Consider the following 18407-nt stretch of genomic DNA (forward strand, 5'->3'; position numbering starts at 1 on the left):
ATCGGACACCGCCGGTGTGCGATAGGTTCATTGAAAATAACGGAGGCGGCTGTTTTGACGCGCGACGTTCGCAGACGGTGTGTGAGGCCCTTAAGCCTGGGACCGAGGCTACCTGTCGAATGTCCCCCCACTGTAGTGCGTGCACATCAGCGGACCGGGGGGTTTTCCAAATCACCCAAATCACTGAATGCTCCTTTAAAGTAAAAGACGTAAAAATATACACTTATATGAAAAACCGGAAATCATCAATTACAGTTATAAAAAAAAGTAATTAAAAGGCCTGTGTTCAAAATGTTACTCGAGTAAAAAGTACAAAATAATTGGCATAAAAATGTACTTAAAGTACCAAGAGTAAAATCATTGAAAATAGCACATCTACAAACTTGTAGAGTAAAGTAGTATAACATTTGCCTTTGAAATGTAGTACTGTAGAATAAGTTGCAGTAGGCCTACTTGTGTAGGCCTACATGTAATTACTTTCCACCACTGGCTACTGTTATAATTTGACTTGCAACAAATAGTCTATGCTATATTCAATCAACACACAATACACATCATAAATATAAATCAATAAATACAAATAGGCTATATCGAATTTGTCCTGGAGGAGACTGACAATCATCAAATCACCAGCAAACTCCATTGTGATTTTATTAATCTTGATTCAATTTCAATCAAATTGTGTCAGTCATTAGTTTCCTTTAATTCTCCAGTACAATTGATTTGCAAAGTTTTCCATACATGTCCTGTTTTTCTGACATTCAGTGAACCAAGTTTACATGGGTAGGCTATACATTATCCTAAACTTGTTTATTTTTTTATTTTTTATTTAACATGCTCTCCTCCTTTGAGCATAGGCTACAAAATCGGACAGGCTTGTGAACCAAAGTAACAAATTGTCATTCTACCAATTGTACATTTATGAGGGGAAGGTCAGTTAAAAGGGCAACTCACAAAAAGCTTGAGTGAATCAATTGGGTTGATGCTAATTTATGACTTGCTGATTGAATAGGAAAGGATGCCTTTGCTCCACGCCGTGCCGCTGTCTTTTGTGATCATCTCAAGTGATGGAGAGAACAATATGCTATAGTCTGTTTGGTGGAATTATGCATGCGAGTGTTGAGGTCTGAAAGACTGCTCTGTAGGCTGCACCTAAAACACAGAAAATAGACATATATCACAGATGTGTGCCATATCAATCGTTTTACTGAGATATGAGTTTAAGAGAACAAACTCAACAAAAAAAATCTACAGCTCTGAATTCCATTTGGTCCATTTCGGTCATGCGGCCGCATGCGCTTCTAGTGCAGAGGTAGTGAACCCATGTCACCATCTGCTGGTGACAAATGGGAATGTCAATGTTCCCTTGTTTTCATTTGGTTGGTGACAATGAATGAATGAAGACTTGTCTGATACCGTTACTCGGTTACTGGTCCATTGATTTTGCTTTCTGAGAAATATCATATTAATTATGTTATTTTTCCAAACAAATTGATTACATTTTTAATCAGAGTAGGTGTTGCATTCTTCATATATTGATGCCAAGCTAATCAATGTCTATGGTGATAAACTTGCACAGGTCTTGCAATTATGATTGAGCTTTTTATTTATTTTATCCCACGATTTTGCAACCCATTTTTCACCCAGTGTCAGGCGCCCCGGCTGGCCAGGGTATGTTTTTGTGAGGGTACCTACCCTAGGGGACACAGGGGAAAAAAATGCAAACTCCACACAGAAAGGCCCTTTTGCCAACCCTGCCTCGGGTATGGGCACTGATGACGCATCAGAGGAAGGAACACGCCCCCAGCGCCCACAGCGGGAATCGAACCCACAACCTACCAGCACTACCGACCTAGCCTGGCTAATAATTCGGTCTGGCTTATTAGCCAGGCTACTACCGACCGTGCACTGTTAAACATAAATACTGTGCCCAGGGCAAACTCACTACTAGCCAGATATCTATAGTATCACATATTGTACTAGGAACTAAGCACAAAGTAACACCTGATGGAAAAACACATTCTGTGAGTATTATTTTTATTTAGCAGTCCTCATGGAACATAAAAACACTATGTACAAAAGGTATAAATGTTTCAAATGTTAAGATGACGATCTTAATTAAGGAATCATTTACATCTGTATGTTTGAGAGTCAAACTGTTCAAAACACATAATTAAAAAGAAACTAAAATAACACAACTTCCTCAAAATTCAAACACTATGTACATGCTCCAACAAGCCACACTACAATGTGTAATAAAATGTGAAAGAAACAAACCGTGTGAAAAAGTGACAGTAGCAAGACATTGGGAAGTTAAAACTGAACAACCTTCAATTTAAGTATTCAAACACTTTTTTTTCCTTTAGTAAAAATGTGAAAATTTGACTTTGAGGTCAAATACCAGTAGATATTCTGTAGCATTTACAACTCCCTAGTGTTAAACTAAACTAAAACTAACACAGTATTTTACTGTGTAGAACACATAACCCGATTCTGCTCTGAAGCTGAAAATACACTGATCAACTGATCTCTCTTATATGTACACATAAGGCAACTGAAATAATAAAGTAGTTATGTTCACAAATACAAACTCAAATTCAGATATATAATATGTGACATCCAGTGGCATTTCACTGTAATCACACTTAAGCACTTAAAAACAAACATAAAAATAAAACATGTTCAAATCATTTTTCATATCATTTTTTTCTTCACTTTTTTTTCCTTAGCTTCGAGAAATAGTGGGTCTACGTGCTCACACAATGCGTTGCGATGCGACACACTGTAAGCTTATAGATCTAGCAAAAACGATATTTTATGTTCGGCTACAATGACCCCAACATAGGGAAGCCAGGGTTAAAGTGGTTATAGGAAATGATCACATCATCCTTTTTGACATGTGGCATATGTCAGAATGGACCCAATTTACAAAAGTGGTAACACCAACATCAGAGTAGTTATTTTTATGAAGTGTGGTAAGTTGTATGTGATTTTGCTGTGTTTATGTTTTTAGATTACAATAAGGAAAACTATTTAAGAAATCCTAATAAAGTAAGAGTGACAAAGGACCCAATTATCAAAAAGGATGGAATGGTCACTTCACATACATGCTGTTACCTGAGTACTGAGTTATTGACCACTTCTGACAGACCACTGTGATGAGATCAGTGCCATTCCACAGTTTGAGGATTCCAAAAGCATACACTGGTTTAAAAACATGCTTCATGTTAAAAAACGATAAAGCAGATTAGAACGTATGCAAAATAAAATAAAAACAGACCATCTTTCACCCTTAAGCTAACTCGCTTAACCTTCAAATATGAGAGGTGAACGTTGTTGTCTTTTCCCTTTGAAGTTTGAATGCGTTACTGAGATATTGAGTTCATACGACACCCTTAACTGAGAGCGTTGAGAGGTCAGGGGTTAAGGGCCATGGAGGGTTTGGGAGGGAGGTGGTCAGATGGGCTTGGTGGTGCTGTTGTAGACCAGGCGCTCTGTGTCCTCCATGGTGGTGACCTGGGAGCCGTTCATGGCCACTCGCTGGCGCTGCGGCTGCCTCTTCTTTCCCTTCAGGCAGCAGTAGGCCAAAACACAGAGCAGGATGAGGATGGCCAGTCCCAGGACAGCGGCTGCAATTATGATACCTGACGGAGAGAGTGAAAATATACATTGTGAACGAGGAGGTTATCCAACCAATGGCAGGTGTAACCAAGGGCAGGTGCATCACAGTGATACGTTGTTTTTCATATACCCATAAAATGATTTGGTCACAAAAACAATGGAAAAACATTTTGATCAACATTTTGCGGCACGCGCACCATCCCTCTGGAATGCCCTCCCCTTGGCTCTCAGGCAAGCAGAGACTGTGCCCGCTTTTAAACATATTTTAAAAACACACTGCATGTCAAATGCTTTTCTTAATTTCAGTTTTACTTATGTGTGTATATGTATGTATAGGCATATGTGTAATGTATATATTTATTTAGTGTTCCTTGATGTTTGTGGTTATGATTCTTTGCTTTGTTATTTCTGATGTTCTTGATGTTGTTTTTGATTGTTGTTTTTTAACCTGTAAAGCACGTTGTAACTTTATGTTTGGAAAGGTGCTATATAAATAAAATTCATTCATTCATTCATTCATGTATAATGCTGAGTTCTCAACCTATTTTCAAGCTGTTTGGTTTGTTACAAATGCCAGACATGTAGTTAGATACCCGGGTAAAATTAAATAGAAAATGTTTTTTTCATACCAATCAGTCACTGTTCAGTCTTTACTAAGGTCAAATAAGGAAGATACGGGATAAAGGTTTATTTTATAGATGAAACTCCACCTAAGGCCAACTAAAAGTTATTGTCAACATCAAAACAAAGAGTTAGACAGAGTAATTGTGTCATGAAGTATGTATGTTAAATCGTGTCCCCTCCCCCCCTCTTCATCAATGGGGAAGAGGTAGAAAGAGTTTCCTCCTTCCGGTTCCTAGGGACCACCATCCATGAGTCCTTATCATGGGATCTCAACACCAGTCTTATAATAAGCAAATCACACCAGCGTCTTATTTCCTGCGGCAGCTTAAGAAGTTTAAAGTCAGCCAAGCAGCCATGACTCACTTCTATAGGGCCACTATTGAAAGTGTTCTCACCTTCTCTATGCTTGTCTGGTTTGGTCACACAACCTCTCAAGACAAATCAAAGCTGGAAAGAGTAGTACGTCGCGCATCAAAAAACATAGGATGCAGCCTCCCTACACTTTCCTCACTCTATTCCACCAGAATAATTAGGAAGGCATATAAAATCATTGCAGACAACTCCCATCCTGCACATCACCTCTTCAATCTCCTCCCATCAGGCAGGAGATATAGAAGTATCCAGAGCTCAACATGTCGCTTCAGGGATAGCACTTACCCCGTAGCCATTAGACATCTGAACTCATAGTATATGCATATAGCACTTTAAAAAACTGAATGTAATTTCCTATGCTGCTGGTTTTTGTTTTTGTATTGTACTGTCCTTCTTGTTTGTGTATCTATGGTTGTCTGTATATGTTGAGTATGAACCAAGACAAATTCCTATCAACTTGTTGACATGGCAAATAAATTATTGAATCTTGAATCTTGATGTTTAGTAAAAACTTTAACTAGTGTTTTGGTTAGCGAAAAATGTCAAGTTTAGATGGACAACTACAGATCAATATAGTATACCATCTGCTGCATTCAGTGCCTCAATGTGAAAAAGGAGACCTGGTTCCAAACTTCCATAGCAGTACCTCTGACCAACAATGGCCCACAGCACGTAAAATCTCATGGAGCAGAAAATGACTTTTAAAAAGAGTCATTGTTAGGATGTCACTTAAACAAAACCATTCTACAGAGACAATAGCCTCATTTTCCAGAGTTATGGTGTCATGAAATTACTCACCCATCTCGCCGTTACCCGTTACCCGTTCAAACTCTTCCTTTCTTGCAAATATGTCCTTTTCTAAAAGTCAGAGATAAAACATATTGGATTCAGTTATTTCAACATCGGTTAAAACAATTTAAAAACTCACACCCGTCTGAAGTGAGGGGCACTCTTATCATACATCATCTAATTCTTGCCAATCACAATTTGCGTCCCTCAAAAATTTAATTTTACTGTTTTTGTCTAGTTAGATTTTCCTTGTTATATTATGTCTAGAGGTCAACCCACGTGTTACTCCTCTGCAGGTTTTCAAACATGACGCCTCATCGTCGAAGCGGTTCTCGTTGCCTCTGCAGCCTCCGTAGTTGAAGCGGAAGCAAGCCAGATCAAGGGGGTTGTAGTACCACTTCGTCACACTGTCCCTGCAGCCACCTGTGTGGGGCGGATCTGTGCAGCGAACTGTGGGGAAGAGAAACATTTAACTACTTAAAAAACCCAAACTGGTGTCCCTATTTTGGGCATATCATTATAGGTGACAATTCTCAGTAGCCTATGCTTATACGTTATACATGTTGTAAACCAGTGTTGCACAGCAAAAATAGCAGATCATAAGCTCACAACACATTTGCAGCGTGTTGTGAGCTCGTAGATCTGCTATTTTCGTCATATGATGTCAGACTTAAGTGGTTATGTTAATTTCTTATTTATATAGACATCATGTAAAATATCTCAAAAGGTATTCACGCTACCACATTTGTAATGGCTAAAAGACAAAAAGGAAGTGTCACACAACACTAAAAGGATAATAAATACCATAGGTTTGGAATTTATATCTATCCAAAGATTTTGCATTTATAATTTCCTTTAGAACCAGTTTTCTCTTTTCTGTCAGTGATAGACAATCACTTCAGCAGCTGTGAAACAAACATTTCAATCTTAAAGAACATTTTCAAATTCACCTTTTTGCTCGTCGACTTGGATGTCCAGCAGAATTCTAAAATTATTGTCCACTGATGAAGGCATGAGAAACAGAAGTTAGGTTAGACTTTTGAAGAAAACATTTTCATTGCTATCGAAAACCATCGCTGCATTTACGTTAGCAGTGAACCAGTATGAAAATTAAGATTATAGTTTGCATAGACACCACTCACAGTCTTGGCACTTTGCCTCGTCTGAACCGTCACTGCATTGTTGGACCTGGTCACACTCCAAACCCTTGACCAGACAACAGCCGTTGGCGCAGGTGAACTGTTCATCAGTGCATGGAGTCCCACATAGTTCTTCTGCAACACAGAAACAGTGTTGTTGTGAATGGTTATGATTAGGGGCAACAATGGATTAATAATCTATCCGTATTGTGTCATTTTTTTAAAGTTTAAAAAGAAAATGACAAAAGATATATATAATAGTGAAATAAACTACAAGCTTATAAAGCTGTTATTTTCACTATTGTTGCACAACACTTGTGCGACAAAGTATAAAATAACATTAAGTACACAGATTATTCTTTCAATTACTTTTATGGTTAATCGAATAATCTTTAAAAAGATCATAGTTGCTTGCAGCCCTACAAGGCGGGATTTTTGTCAGTTCCATTCACACTAAATATTAAATAAAGCATTTTAACCAATAACTAAATATTGCATGATAATACAATATAACTAGTAAAGCTGCAGTGGTAGGAGGAGCCCGTCTCCGCTCTATTCTTCCATTGAGAAATTTAGACTGTGGTATCTGTTACAATGTCAATAAATGTAATGTAAAGGGGTTGGAGGTGGGCGCATTTATAAGCCTGCATTAAGTGGAGAGAGACAGGAAATGCATCAAGAGAGTAGGGGAATGATAATTCATCAAAAGGTCCCGCCAGCAGGGAATCAAACCAGGCAGCCAGGGACCAGCTGGGTCGTTTTGTAAAAAATAAATGTTTTAACATAAGGCGATTTAATAGTCAGATTGATACGGTCGCAATTTACTGCCATGTCTGTTTATGTATGGTCCAGCGCTGTTGTTGACGTCATCAAGTTGAAACGGTGCTGATTGGCCGTAAACCGCAGATTTTCAACCGAGGCTAACATAGCCATAGACAGTCACCAGACCCTGAATCGCAAGAACACCTTTTTTTTAAATGTTTTTTTAATGGCCGTGGCTAGCGATTCAGGGGCTGGAGCCAGGCTAGTTGGATCCAGGTCCTCTGATTCCATCTCATGTTCACACACATTTGTATGCAATCATCATTTACTTAACAGAAATCACCTACTTGTAGGTACCAATCCTCTTCCGGTTTTTTCACCTCCTTTTTCTGAAACGGACACAGCACAACATCCAACGTTTTTTACTCTGCAGTTCTAATTTGCTGTCTCGATTATGAGTGCATATATTCTATAAAACAAGAATATACGGCAGTGAATTTTTATCCAGCTATTGGTTGATTCACTGTAATATCAGTGATTTTAAGATACTACTACAGCTACATTGATTATATCTGAATGAGAACATAAGCTTGATTCATACAAATGGAAAATAATAAAATATACTGTAGAAGATTAGCCTGAATGCTCTGTGGATTATTTATGGTGGATAAATAGTACGAATCCAACACATTTTTCTCAAAGAAATACTTGAAAACCATAACAAAGTCCAGTATAAGACCGTAAGACGAAGAGTTGATGACCTACCGGAGCCAGAGCAGGCAGTGACACACTCTTGGCTGGACAGGTAGTTGTTGTTGTTGGGTCTGCAGCCTCCAAACTTGAACTGTTCACACTGCTCTGAGGCAGCGTTGTAGTGCCACCGAGGGAAGGAACCGCGACATGGTCCAGACTTCTTGGGAGCCATACAGTGGTCTGATGATGGGATGAACAACATGACATTTACATTTATGCTGGACCATATTAAAGTGTATATGATGATCTCGTACATATCACACCGTCATCAAAAATCTTGCATTTATTTACCAAGTCTGGGAGTTTAGCGACAGTCTCACCAATACACTTATCTCTAATTTACTCTTTAGTCTTTTCAGGGGTTTCGTTTTCAAAGAGTAGTCTTAAGTAATGTAAGTAAGTAGTGTGAACTGTGACTTCAAATGGGTAAACCGCTAAAATACATACAGAAAAAAATACATTAATTAGTTTTATTCCCTTTTAGCAGACAGAACCACATATACTTTAGGCTAGATATTGTACTCGAGTAAACCTATCGCTGCAAACAAAATTGATTATTGTTTTTTTTTAAACAAAAAACAAACAAAAAAATATATTATTATTGTGACCCGTCCTACACATTAATAATAATTTAGCTGGTTTACCATAACATGAGCCCAAAGGCACCTTTGTTGATACAATTCATAATGAATTCATGAATATGCTTTGGGAATTTTCCTTGACTTCTCTTTTAATTGTATTCATAACAGTCAACAATTTATCATCATTAATGGTAGGTTGAGAGTGCCACTTTAACATGTGGGGTCCCCCAGGGATCTATACTAGTCAGTTCTCTATCAGATGCAGGGGGACCCAGCTATGAAAGATCTATAAAGCAAGCTCATCAAATTTTACTTAAAATACCGGTAATCATTTCAAACACAAGCTTAGAACCTATTTAGTTGAACAGATCACTTAATTTTTTGTTTTGTTTCATATTTACGGCAATCATGTATTTTGGAAATTCTATATTTCTTGTTTACAATCATGTTCTGGATGTTTTATTGCGTCTTACATAAGGTAGCAGCCTCATATAAGCCCCTTGGGCTTTTTGCCTCATCCTAGCACTTTCCCTTTTCTATATTTGTATACTGTGCTAAATAAATACAAAATTTATTTAGAAATCTGCCTACTTTTGAGTAGTCCATAAATAGATCTGTCTAATGTTTGATAGATGTGTGTGTGTGTGTGTGTGTGTGTGTGTGTGTACCCCCCGGCATTGTGGCACTTCAGTTTGTCCTGGCGTGGTGACAGACACACATGGGTGCACAAGGAAGTGGTGTCTCTTGAGCAACACTGACATGTTTATAGATTAGATGAACCAGTTATTCTTCCATGATGTGGCCGTTGTTGATGCACCATGTTGGGAAGCAGCACTGTTGTGTTTAATCCGAGCCAGTTCATGATAATGAAAATAGTAAAAACAACCTCAAAGCTACACTGTATTTTTCACAGTTTGGGTACTGTATGTTGTTGGCGACCCCAAGTGGCAGAGGGAGTTATCCGTTTTGACATACCGGTAATGTGCCACTGGTCAGCACAAGACCACTGAAGCTCATTGCAATAAATGTACAGAATTTTAACAATGGGTGATTTAAAAAAAGAAAAAGGATTTAGTTTGTTTTAAAATCTTGCATAGTGCAGCATTAAAACAAAAATGTTGACTATAAAAGCTAGAAGGAGCAGATCGAATCGATCTGCTCATTCGATTCGATACAAGATGTGGCAGCTACACTGTAAAATCACTATGAGATTTCAACACTCGACAAAGTATCGAGTAATAGGGCTGATATGACTTCTTTATTTCAGTGGAAGTCTAGTCGACTTCCACTGAAATAAAGAGATGCCTCTCATTCATTAAGCATGGACCTGTTGGGTTCCATGTAGCCTCAAGCCCCTAAAATTTGCACAAGCAATGTATTTAGGTGCAAATTTACAGAGACCGACATCTGGGGTCACTGCTGTGCCTTTGGCCTGTTCCATTGAATCACATTCCTAACACCACTCAGGCTTGTTAATGGCTAACTGAACCAATGAATGGTTAAAAGTCTTTCTTCCTTTTTCCCCAGACTAGATAGGCTTTCATTCAACCAGCAACATCTAAAGGATGGGCCTGACGTATTCAGAATACAGGACAAGAGATCATTGTTAGTATTAATCAGTGTTGAGTGTTGAAGACTATAATGACGGTGACTACAGTCCTCGTTTGTGAAACCCGAGCTACTGAAACCAGACCAACAGGTTTTGTGGAGTCAGGGGTGGAGAGAGAGACTGGGATCACGTCAGGGCGGAACGACAGAAACGAATCACAACCGCTGCTCGTAGTGAAACAACTGGCAGGTCTAACAAAAACCTCCATGTTTTTCCTGGGAATTTCATCTCCATCCATTCCATTCCATGGAATGCCTACTCACTGCATAACGTCAGAGGCTAGTCACTGAAAAACCATGATTCTGCTTTCAGGTGGATAGACCAAACAGACGAAGACTAGCAAAATGAACAATATGTCACAGTACTGCAGTTAGTCAGTGGCCCCAACGCTTTCCTGAGATGGGTTTTTCTGGCATGTTACTGAAATTTCCCACTCTTGATGGTATTTCAACTTCAAGATTCAATCCACGGGAGCGTGCTTTGACCTGTCTCATCACAACCAACACGGCAGGGCTTGTGTCTTGTTGTGAAATACGCAAATAATACCAGAAGAGTTAATAAAATGAAGCGTAGTGTCCCTATTCTGGGTCATAAGTGAACATTAAAATCAAATAAGTATATAGGATTTAAGCGGTCTTAATGATATTTTAACACAGAGAGTATACCGAAGAAAGGGTTTAAAGCCAAAACATCTGTGTTACATCAACATTCCATCCACATTGTACTGAATAAATGTAATATAAATGAGATTTGGATTGTTCTGAGAGTACAGATTCGTACAGCAATTTAAAGTACCGGTAATATAGATATAAATTCTACCATTACATCAATTTGTGTAGCCTTTTCATATTTCATTGCATCCATTTATTTAAATGACTGTTATACAGACTGTATAACTATGGCATCCATACTGTAGCTCAGGCACGTGCAGTCAGGCACACATAGACATCAAAGGGGGCTTCAGCAAATACCCTCCTCTCCTTTCCATGCCATACCATACCATACCCAAGAATTGCTTTTTTCTGAACTCTCCTGATCTTGAACTCAGCATTTTGCATTGAAAGAATTTGTTTAGAAATCCATGTCATCGCCGCATTTCCAGTAGCCAACGAGTGCGGGGTCGCTTTTCGAAGAAAATAGCTGATCTACAAGCTCTCAACGCGCCATGCTGCGACGCGTTGAGAGCTTGTAGATCAGCCATTTTCTTCCACAAGTGCCCTCTTACGGAATTTCAGCCCCTGCCTCACACTCTCCACACGTTCCTGCTGTAGCTTCACATCAGTCCATTCAATCAGGCTCATACTACACACATCTTGTCCACATTCTGCACGCCTGCTTATCTCTACATTCAATCAAATTTGATTCTAAATTCTCACTTATTCTGCATTTACAAATGACTTAAACTATATACACTTTGTTGAGCGGTGTCCCCCCAGGGATCTATAGCAGAACGGCTCCTTTTCCCCCAGTCTACACCACCAAAGTCACAAAAAATAGCTGTCGTTGGCCCATCCTAACTATTACTTGACACTGGCAGATGTAGGTTCCCAACATGCTTGTCTATTGTGGTAGCAGGAAACCCACATAAAAAGGCCTAGTTTCTTCCTGGCCTTCATCCACACTAAGCTATTTTCAAACGCAGCATCCATGCTACCCTGGTGTTTTTGACTTTTGAACACCTAAAATATTTCAAAGCACTGCTAACCCCATTTTGCTGTGAAATCTCCTCCATTGTATTTTACTTTAAATGGGCAGGAATGGAGTCTTTTGAAAACATTCTTTGTGGGACTACTAGTACTGTTTCATAGATATTGTAGCAAATGTCTGTCCAATTTATGATCGCACAACACATTCCTTGCATCAAGATAGATACACACACACACACACACACACACACACACACACACACACACACTAAAACATCAACAACAGTTCCATTCCTGCAAATTGTCTAGCGAGCGAGGGAAAACTCAACAGTCCTAAAATGGTCTTAAGTACAGAGCTGAGCTGTCATTTGGTTTACAGGGTTAGTCTAGCATGCCATGCCTCCTCACACAGGAGCCACTTGTAAACATCTGCTGTGAAAGTTAGATTTGAATGCGCGAGCTCGATACAAAGCCATGCTATGATTACACACACACACACACACACACACACACACACACACACGCGCACACACACAGAGTCTGTGTCCTGATCTTACAGTGGTAACAACAGATTTAAATCAATTACCCAATTGAATAGGCGTAGTCTAAATAAACAATACATAAATCTTCTGAGTTGGTGAGGCAATAGTGCTAACCACTGAGCCTCTGTGAAACCCCTAAATCAGTGGGACATTTATGGGACATGACTGACAAGTAAATAAGCCTTTTTTTCATTTACTACCTTATTTGGAAGAAGACAAGACGACATTTCTCTTTTGGGTCTCGGATTATAAAGGTTTGGGGACTACTGCCCTAAACCCTTCTAAATGGGTTGTCCCAAACACACGTCATTACACTGCATCAGTGACGGATAAGAAAAGACATATGGGTATCATGGTTCTCTCACCATAAACTAAGCAGGTGACTGTCACCAAATACAAACATGAGTCATCAACGTGAGTCAGTTCCACAGAATGAGAACAACCCCTCGTAGAAATCTTTATCAAATACTTTCTTTCTATCCATTAATACCTTCATTCTAGCCATATTTCTATTCTGTACCCTTATCCTAAGTAAATAAAGTATTTTTGCACACCTTAGTAGGAAGGAATGAACAGCCAAAACTTCACTTACAGCTTAGTCTCGCGTGGCCAGACTGTTGCCTCAACAATCTGATCATGAGCAAGGACAAAAGCGGAAGCGAAGCCTCTCCTTTGGCTTTACAGTTACGCAAATTTACCCTAATATAAATCGAAATCATCTAAGCATATGTACCTTGCTGCTTAGCAGAAATGGAAACAAGAAATAAATAAATATATTATATAATATAAAATACATTTCCTTGGAGGTGTAGTTACAGACTACCGTATATGCATTCAGAGATTGTGGAATCGTTGTCTGGATATGAGAGACTACTTATAGCTAAATGTATTGAAGAAGCGTTTTGGTCAAATGAACTTCATCGCAGGTTTGTCTAGACAGTGTGTAGAATAGTTTACCTGTACGTCTAAAATACTTAAAAAAAAGAGAACTTCAGAAGCAACAGACCAGGCTGATATTTCTGTGAGAAATGCAGGGGCTGATATTCATTTTCTGTTGTATGGTTTTGAAGTGACCCACCTCACTCAGAATCACTCCTACTCTGACAGTACTACTGTAGAACTGTGTTTTCATTCACTTTCATTCACTTCTGTGGTCATTTTAATCTACCCTGGCTTTTTGGTCCTTTTAGTTCTGGTTGAGAATAGGTATTTGCCACTGTACATTAGCAAATAAGTGCATTTTGTCCATTACATTTACCCATCCTAACCATTAGGAGCATTCAGTGCCATTAATATAGCGTCCGTGAGCGGTTAGGAGTCTAAGTGTCTTGCTAAGGACATTCAGGACACTTTGACACAGACTGGGCAAACCAAGACCTTTCCCATTTCCGTTATTTAGCTATGGCTAATATCAGTAATATTAAGTTGTGATCCTAGCCCTTTGAATTTATTTAAATGCAGTTTCATTATTTCAGTTATTATAAAAATCTTTTTAAATATCGATACAATATGCTGGCTATTGGCTCAGTCAGATTCCTAATACATATTTATTGGTGATAGAAAACCAACAATCAATCCCCTGGGCTAGAGTAGTTACTCACCGTCAGACTGTTCAGGCGTTAAGACCAAGACTGTGATCTGAGTCGAACCGGTTTGGCCGCTGGAATCGGTGACAGTCAACATGAACTTGTACACTCCAGAGGTCAGATTGGACACGATGACTTGGTCTTCAAAGTTGGTTTTCTATGTAGTACGGAAAGAAACACCTTTAAAAACAGCACAAACCTCTAGGATTTGAACAAAGTATTACAGTCACATGAAAACATGCACACAAAAGGCATAGCGGCTGTATTTTACCCCATAATTACTCTGACTTCTCATTTAAAAAGATTCATTCCCACTTTCTCCACAGGAACAAAACGTTATCATATCTGTGCCCACCTCCATGACAGCAAAAGCGTTTCCAGACACTTGCTGCCACTGGTAGAACGCAATCTTAAGATCGTCTTTGCTCTGGATGCCATTGAGCGTCACACTGTCCTGAGGTTGGACCACCTGGTCCGGACCAGCGTTAGCCTCGGGTGGGTGGTCATGCTCATCTGGAACGACACCACGGGTTCAATGTACGTACATAGCAAACACGCACGACAAAATGAGGAGAAAGTTACTGTCAGACAGGAATCATTTCTAACTACCGTGTACCGGTACACAAAGTCACAAACAGTCGTTTACATTTTAGCCAACACGAGAGCACTGTTTTCAAAGCAGGTTCACGTGGCTGAAATGTTTTGTGCCTATTCAGCATTCACTTTGTTGTCGGTGCCAGAGACAAAACACTTCTTGGAGGAGCCACCAGCTCTCACAGGACATGGTTTGTATAGAGAACAGAAACCTAAGCCTGTGACAGGAGACATAATGAAATCTGTGCATGTGTGAACATGCAGCGAGGGAGCATTCTCCCATCCGCCAGGGGCCTAAATAACAACAGATTATATGCCCGACTTTGAACCACCCAGGCCACAAAACAATCATTACTTGGATCACATACACTACAAAATGTTCATGAGTAAATGGCTCAAATAAGACCATTCAGTAAGACTTTTAAATACAACAATATAAAACTCTGGAACCTAATGGAGCTGTAGCTCCATTTGTACTGCTCTCAGGATACAGGAAGAGTGGACACCTAAAAACATTGTGGGCACCTCAATGTTAACCACTAAAACCGGGAAAGCATCTGTGTCGTTGTTTTAGATTTGGGCGTTGGTTGGATATTCAAAAAATAGCAGATCTACATGGTCACGGTGCATGTCATGCTGCACTGGGAGCTTGTACATCTGCTATTTTTGAACATTTTAGAAAAATGAGAACTACTGATTTTAGAAGGCATTTGTAGAATGGGTCTAAAAATGAACATAACATAATAGGACTTTACGGTGTATATGATTTGCATCCTCTGCCAGGTGACTTTCAAACACAGAGTCCCGGATGTAGCTGATGTATCCCTTCTTCCTGACAAATCTGCAGGCGTATTTGCCGCTGTAGAGGCAGTCGAAAATGTAGCAGGACTGGACTTTGCTGGTCTCCATCTCCTCCCCTGCCACCCCTCCACTGCTCTCCATGAACGCCACATTGCAGCGGGGGTTCAGGCAGCAGGCGCGCACGCAGTCCTTGTAGCTGCTGACCTCCGGCTTGGCGATGAACGTCCCCCCGGCTTTCACAGACTCGTCCGCGTCCAGGATGAAGTCCTCCCGTCCCCGTTTGAACTTTGCCAAGCACTGCTCCCCAAAGCCCTCCTGATCCGGATCCTGGCCATGCGTGAAGCACAGCAGGCAAAAGTAAAACAATAACACCTGGAGGAGGAGTCCACTTTTTGGGATGTGGAGAAGTGTCATTGTTGAGAATTTGATAAAATATTTAAATTAAATTAAAAATAGATAAATCCGGTCTGGTGACCTGTTGGGAGAGAGATAGATGTTTAAAGGTAGTTTAAAGGTTCTATATTGTGATAGTGCTCATTGCTATAGTGTGTTTGTTCAGCAACAGGAGACTCCATGTCTCTCCAGCTATTTATTAAACAGAAAATGCATTTCAGGTCGGGATACCAATTTTATTAAACAGAAAATGCATTTCAGGTCGGGATACCAATTTTATCCAATCAGGATATATAATGCAGTCAGATGATACAGATTAAGACAAATGGAATTGTAAGTGATGACACAAACAAATGAGCAGACCAAATTGCAACTGGAACACTATGCAAAATTAAGCTGATAAATGGCTACTCTCTCTGGCTGAACTTCTGTCAGTCAACTTGAAAAATGTATTTTCTTATAAAGAGCTGGAGCCTGGAGAGACAGGGAGACTCCTGTTACCGAACAAACAAACACTGTAGGGCTGGCAATGATTACTATCAGAATATAGTGATTTAACATTTTAACAAAAAAACGTGGTTTTAACCAACAAAGTATCACTTACCCTACCTTTAAGTACCTTTAAGTAGATGGGAAATGATAATAACAACACACTAAAAGAGAGGCTAGTCTAGGCCGCTAGTCTAGTTGCGCTTTTATACTCATTTTTGAAGGTGAAAAAAGCCCAGCCTTCCAGACAGACTTTTAGACAAATGTTTTATCTCCGACAATGAAAAAGGAGGCGGAATTCTCCAGAAAACAGAAAAACACTTACCGGTTTGAGTCGAGACTCGAGACTTCTACGGAAAAAAACAGGAACAGGTACAGGAACGGAAGGTGATGTAGGTACAGGAAAAGGTGCGTCGTCGTCGTCATTAGGTAGACGTGCGGAGACGCCACTCCCACAGCCATGACACGGACGGTCAGCAGTATCGACAATGTTTTGTTTTTTTTCCTTTTTTGATGTGTAGTGGAGTAGAATTAAAAGTAGGCTACTGAAAATTGGAAATACTCCAGTAAAGTTTTTCAAAATTGTACGCCACCGCCTAGGCTAAATGTACATAGTTATTGAATTTTATTGTCATCATTGCATAACATCACTATGAATCTTTCTTTAAAAAAAAAAAAAAATAAGTATATGGTCCTGTTATTTATTTGCCTTGCTCATCATGAAATAAACTATTACATTTTTCACCAAAGACGGAGTGCCTTGGATTCTTTTCCTTTCAAGTCTGCAATTCACATTTTGACAAGCAGTACTACTTGGAGGAAGGATACCTTTTGTCTATAAAGTATATCTTCCAGTTTCAACAGGCCTTTTCAGATACTCAAAAAAAAGTAGTTAATTCTGTACCACAGCTACACACGTGGCTCATTTAAGACTACTCCTTGTCTCCTTTTAATTTTGTACTGGCCCACTGCGTGCTGTTATCATGAAATAATATAGAGTAAAAATTTAAATGCCTGTCTATAGCTACCTTTTATGGGCTATACGTCAAACTGTTAATAATATAGGCTATACATCAATTACAGTTCATAGCATTATATTTGCTGCATAATTTTGATTGGGGGGTGGCTGAGAAATGTATAGAATTATAGAAGTTGATGAAAAATGTAGGTGTATGTGCTGCCCAGACGATTTTAAATTGTAATCCACAAGAGGGCGGTATATTCACATAATCCATGAGTTTTCAACTGGTGGTCCGGGGACCACTGGTGGTCCGTGAAGGTATTGAATGTGGTCCCTGACCATGCATTTAGTATTAAATGTAGGAAAGTGAAGATTCTGAAGTTGAGAAACAATGCAGTAAATTACCTGGGGTCCGTTTCACGAAACTTGGATTAGAGATTAAACGGAGATTTAACAGATATCCTGGTTTAATATAATAATAATAATAATAATAATAATAATAATAATAAACTTTATTTATAGAGCACCTTTCATGACACGAGTGCAGCGCAAAGTGCTTTACAAGACAACAAAGTATAAAAAATATCAAACAACATAACAATCAAGGCATAATCAGTACAAAAAATGCAAAAAACACCAAACGACATAAAAAATGCATAAAAAGACAAAAGAAATGGGAAAAAACAGTGAGTGGGTTAAAATCAAAGGATTCAGCCAAATGCTAAAATAAAAAAGTGGGTCTTAAAATTAGTTTTAAAAACATCTAGGGAGCGTGCCAGTCTAAGGTGGATTGGAAGTTTGTTCCAAACCGTCGGCCCGTGGAAAGAAAACGCTGCTTCCCCGTATTTCTTTTCCTGGATCAGTGATTAACCGGTTTCATGAAAGGTGGTCTTGCCAGATTAATTTTGCCAGTTAACCTGGATATGTTGAGGCTTGATTCGGTTTCATGAAAGCAATGCCACACTAGTTACCATGGAAACTAATGCTGTGTATTAACTGGATTTAGCCTGCTCCGGACCAGGCTAACAGCCAGGTTTAACCTAATCCTGATGTCTTTACTGTTCATTAAGCAGTCAAACTGATCACAAACCAATGATGTTTTCCACACGTATTCAATTATTATGGGTTTATGTTGCCTTATTTTT

At 39.3% G+C, this 18407-nt stretch overlaps 1 protein-coding gene across 2 annotated transcripts; it reads right to left on the minus strand.

The window, feature by feature from the left end:
* Window positions 1-2020: 2020 nt before the first annotated feature.
* spint1a (serine peptidase inhibitor, Kunitz type 1 a) lies at window positions 2021-16695 on the minus strand. 2 transcript variants are annotated; one of them, XM_080783763.1, is made up of 11 exons: window positions 16627-16695; window positions 15374-15894; window positions 14380-14537; window positions 14040-14181; window positions 8073-8240; window positions 7655-7696; window positions 6549-6680; window positions 6357-6407; window positions 5686-5856; window positions 5416-5475; window positions 2021-3644 (listed from the first exon to the last, which is right to left on the minus strand). In XM_080783763.1, exons 2-11 carry the CDS (start codon window positions 15831-15833, stop codon window positions 3457-3459), a joined length of 1572 nt encoding a protein of 523 aa, XP_080639889.1. In that variant the 5' UTR covers window positions 15834-15894; window positions 16627-16695; the 3' UTR covers window positions 2021-3456. The 2 variants fall into 2 exon arrangements, with proteins under 2 accessions (XP_080639889.1, XP_080639890.1); XM_080783764.1 differs by lacking the exon at window positions 16627-16695 and adding an exon at window positions 16422-16524.
* Between the last annotated feature and the right edge of the window lie 1712 nt (window positions 16696-18407).

This window comes from Protomyctophum bolini (assembly GCF_963924005.1).
Source record: "Protomyctophum bolini genome assembly, chromosome: 15".
In the NCBI taxonomy this organism is placed as follows: Eukaryota; Metazoa; Chordata; class Actinopteri; order Myctophiformes; family Myctophidae; genus Protomyctophum; species Protomyctophum bolini.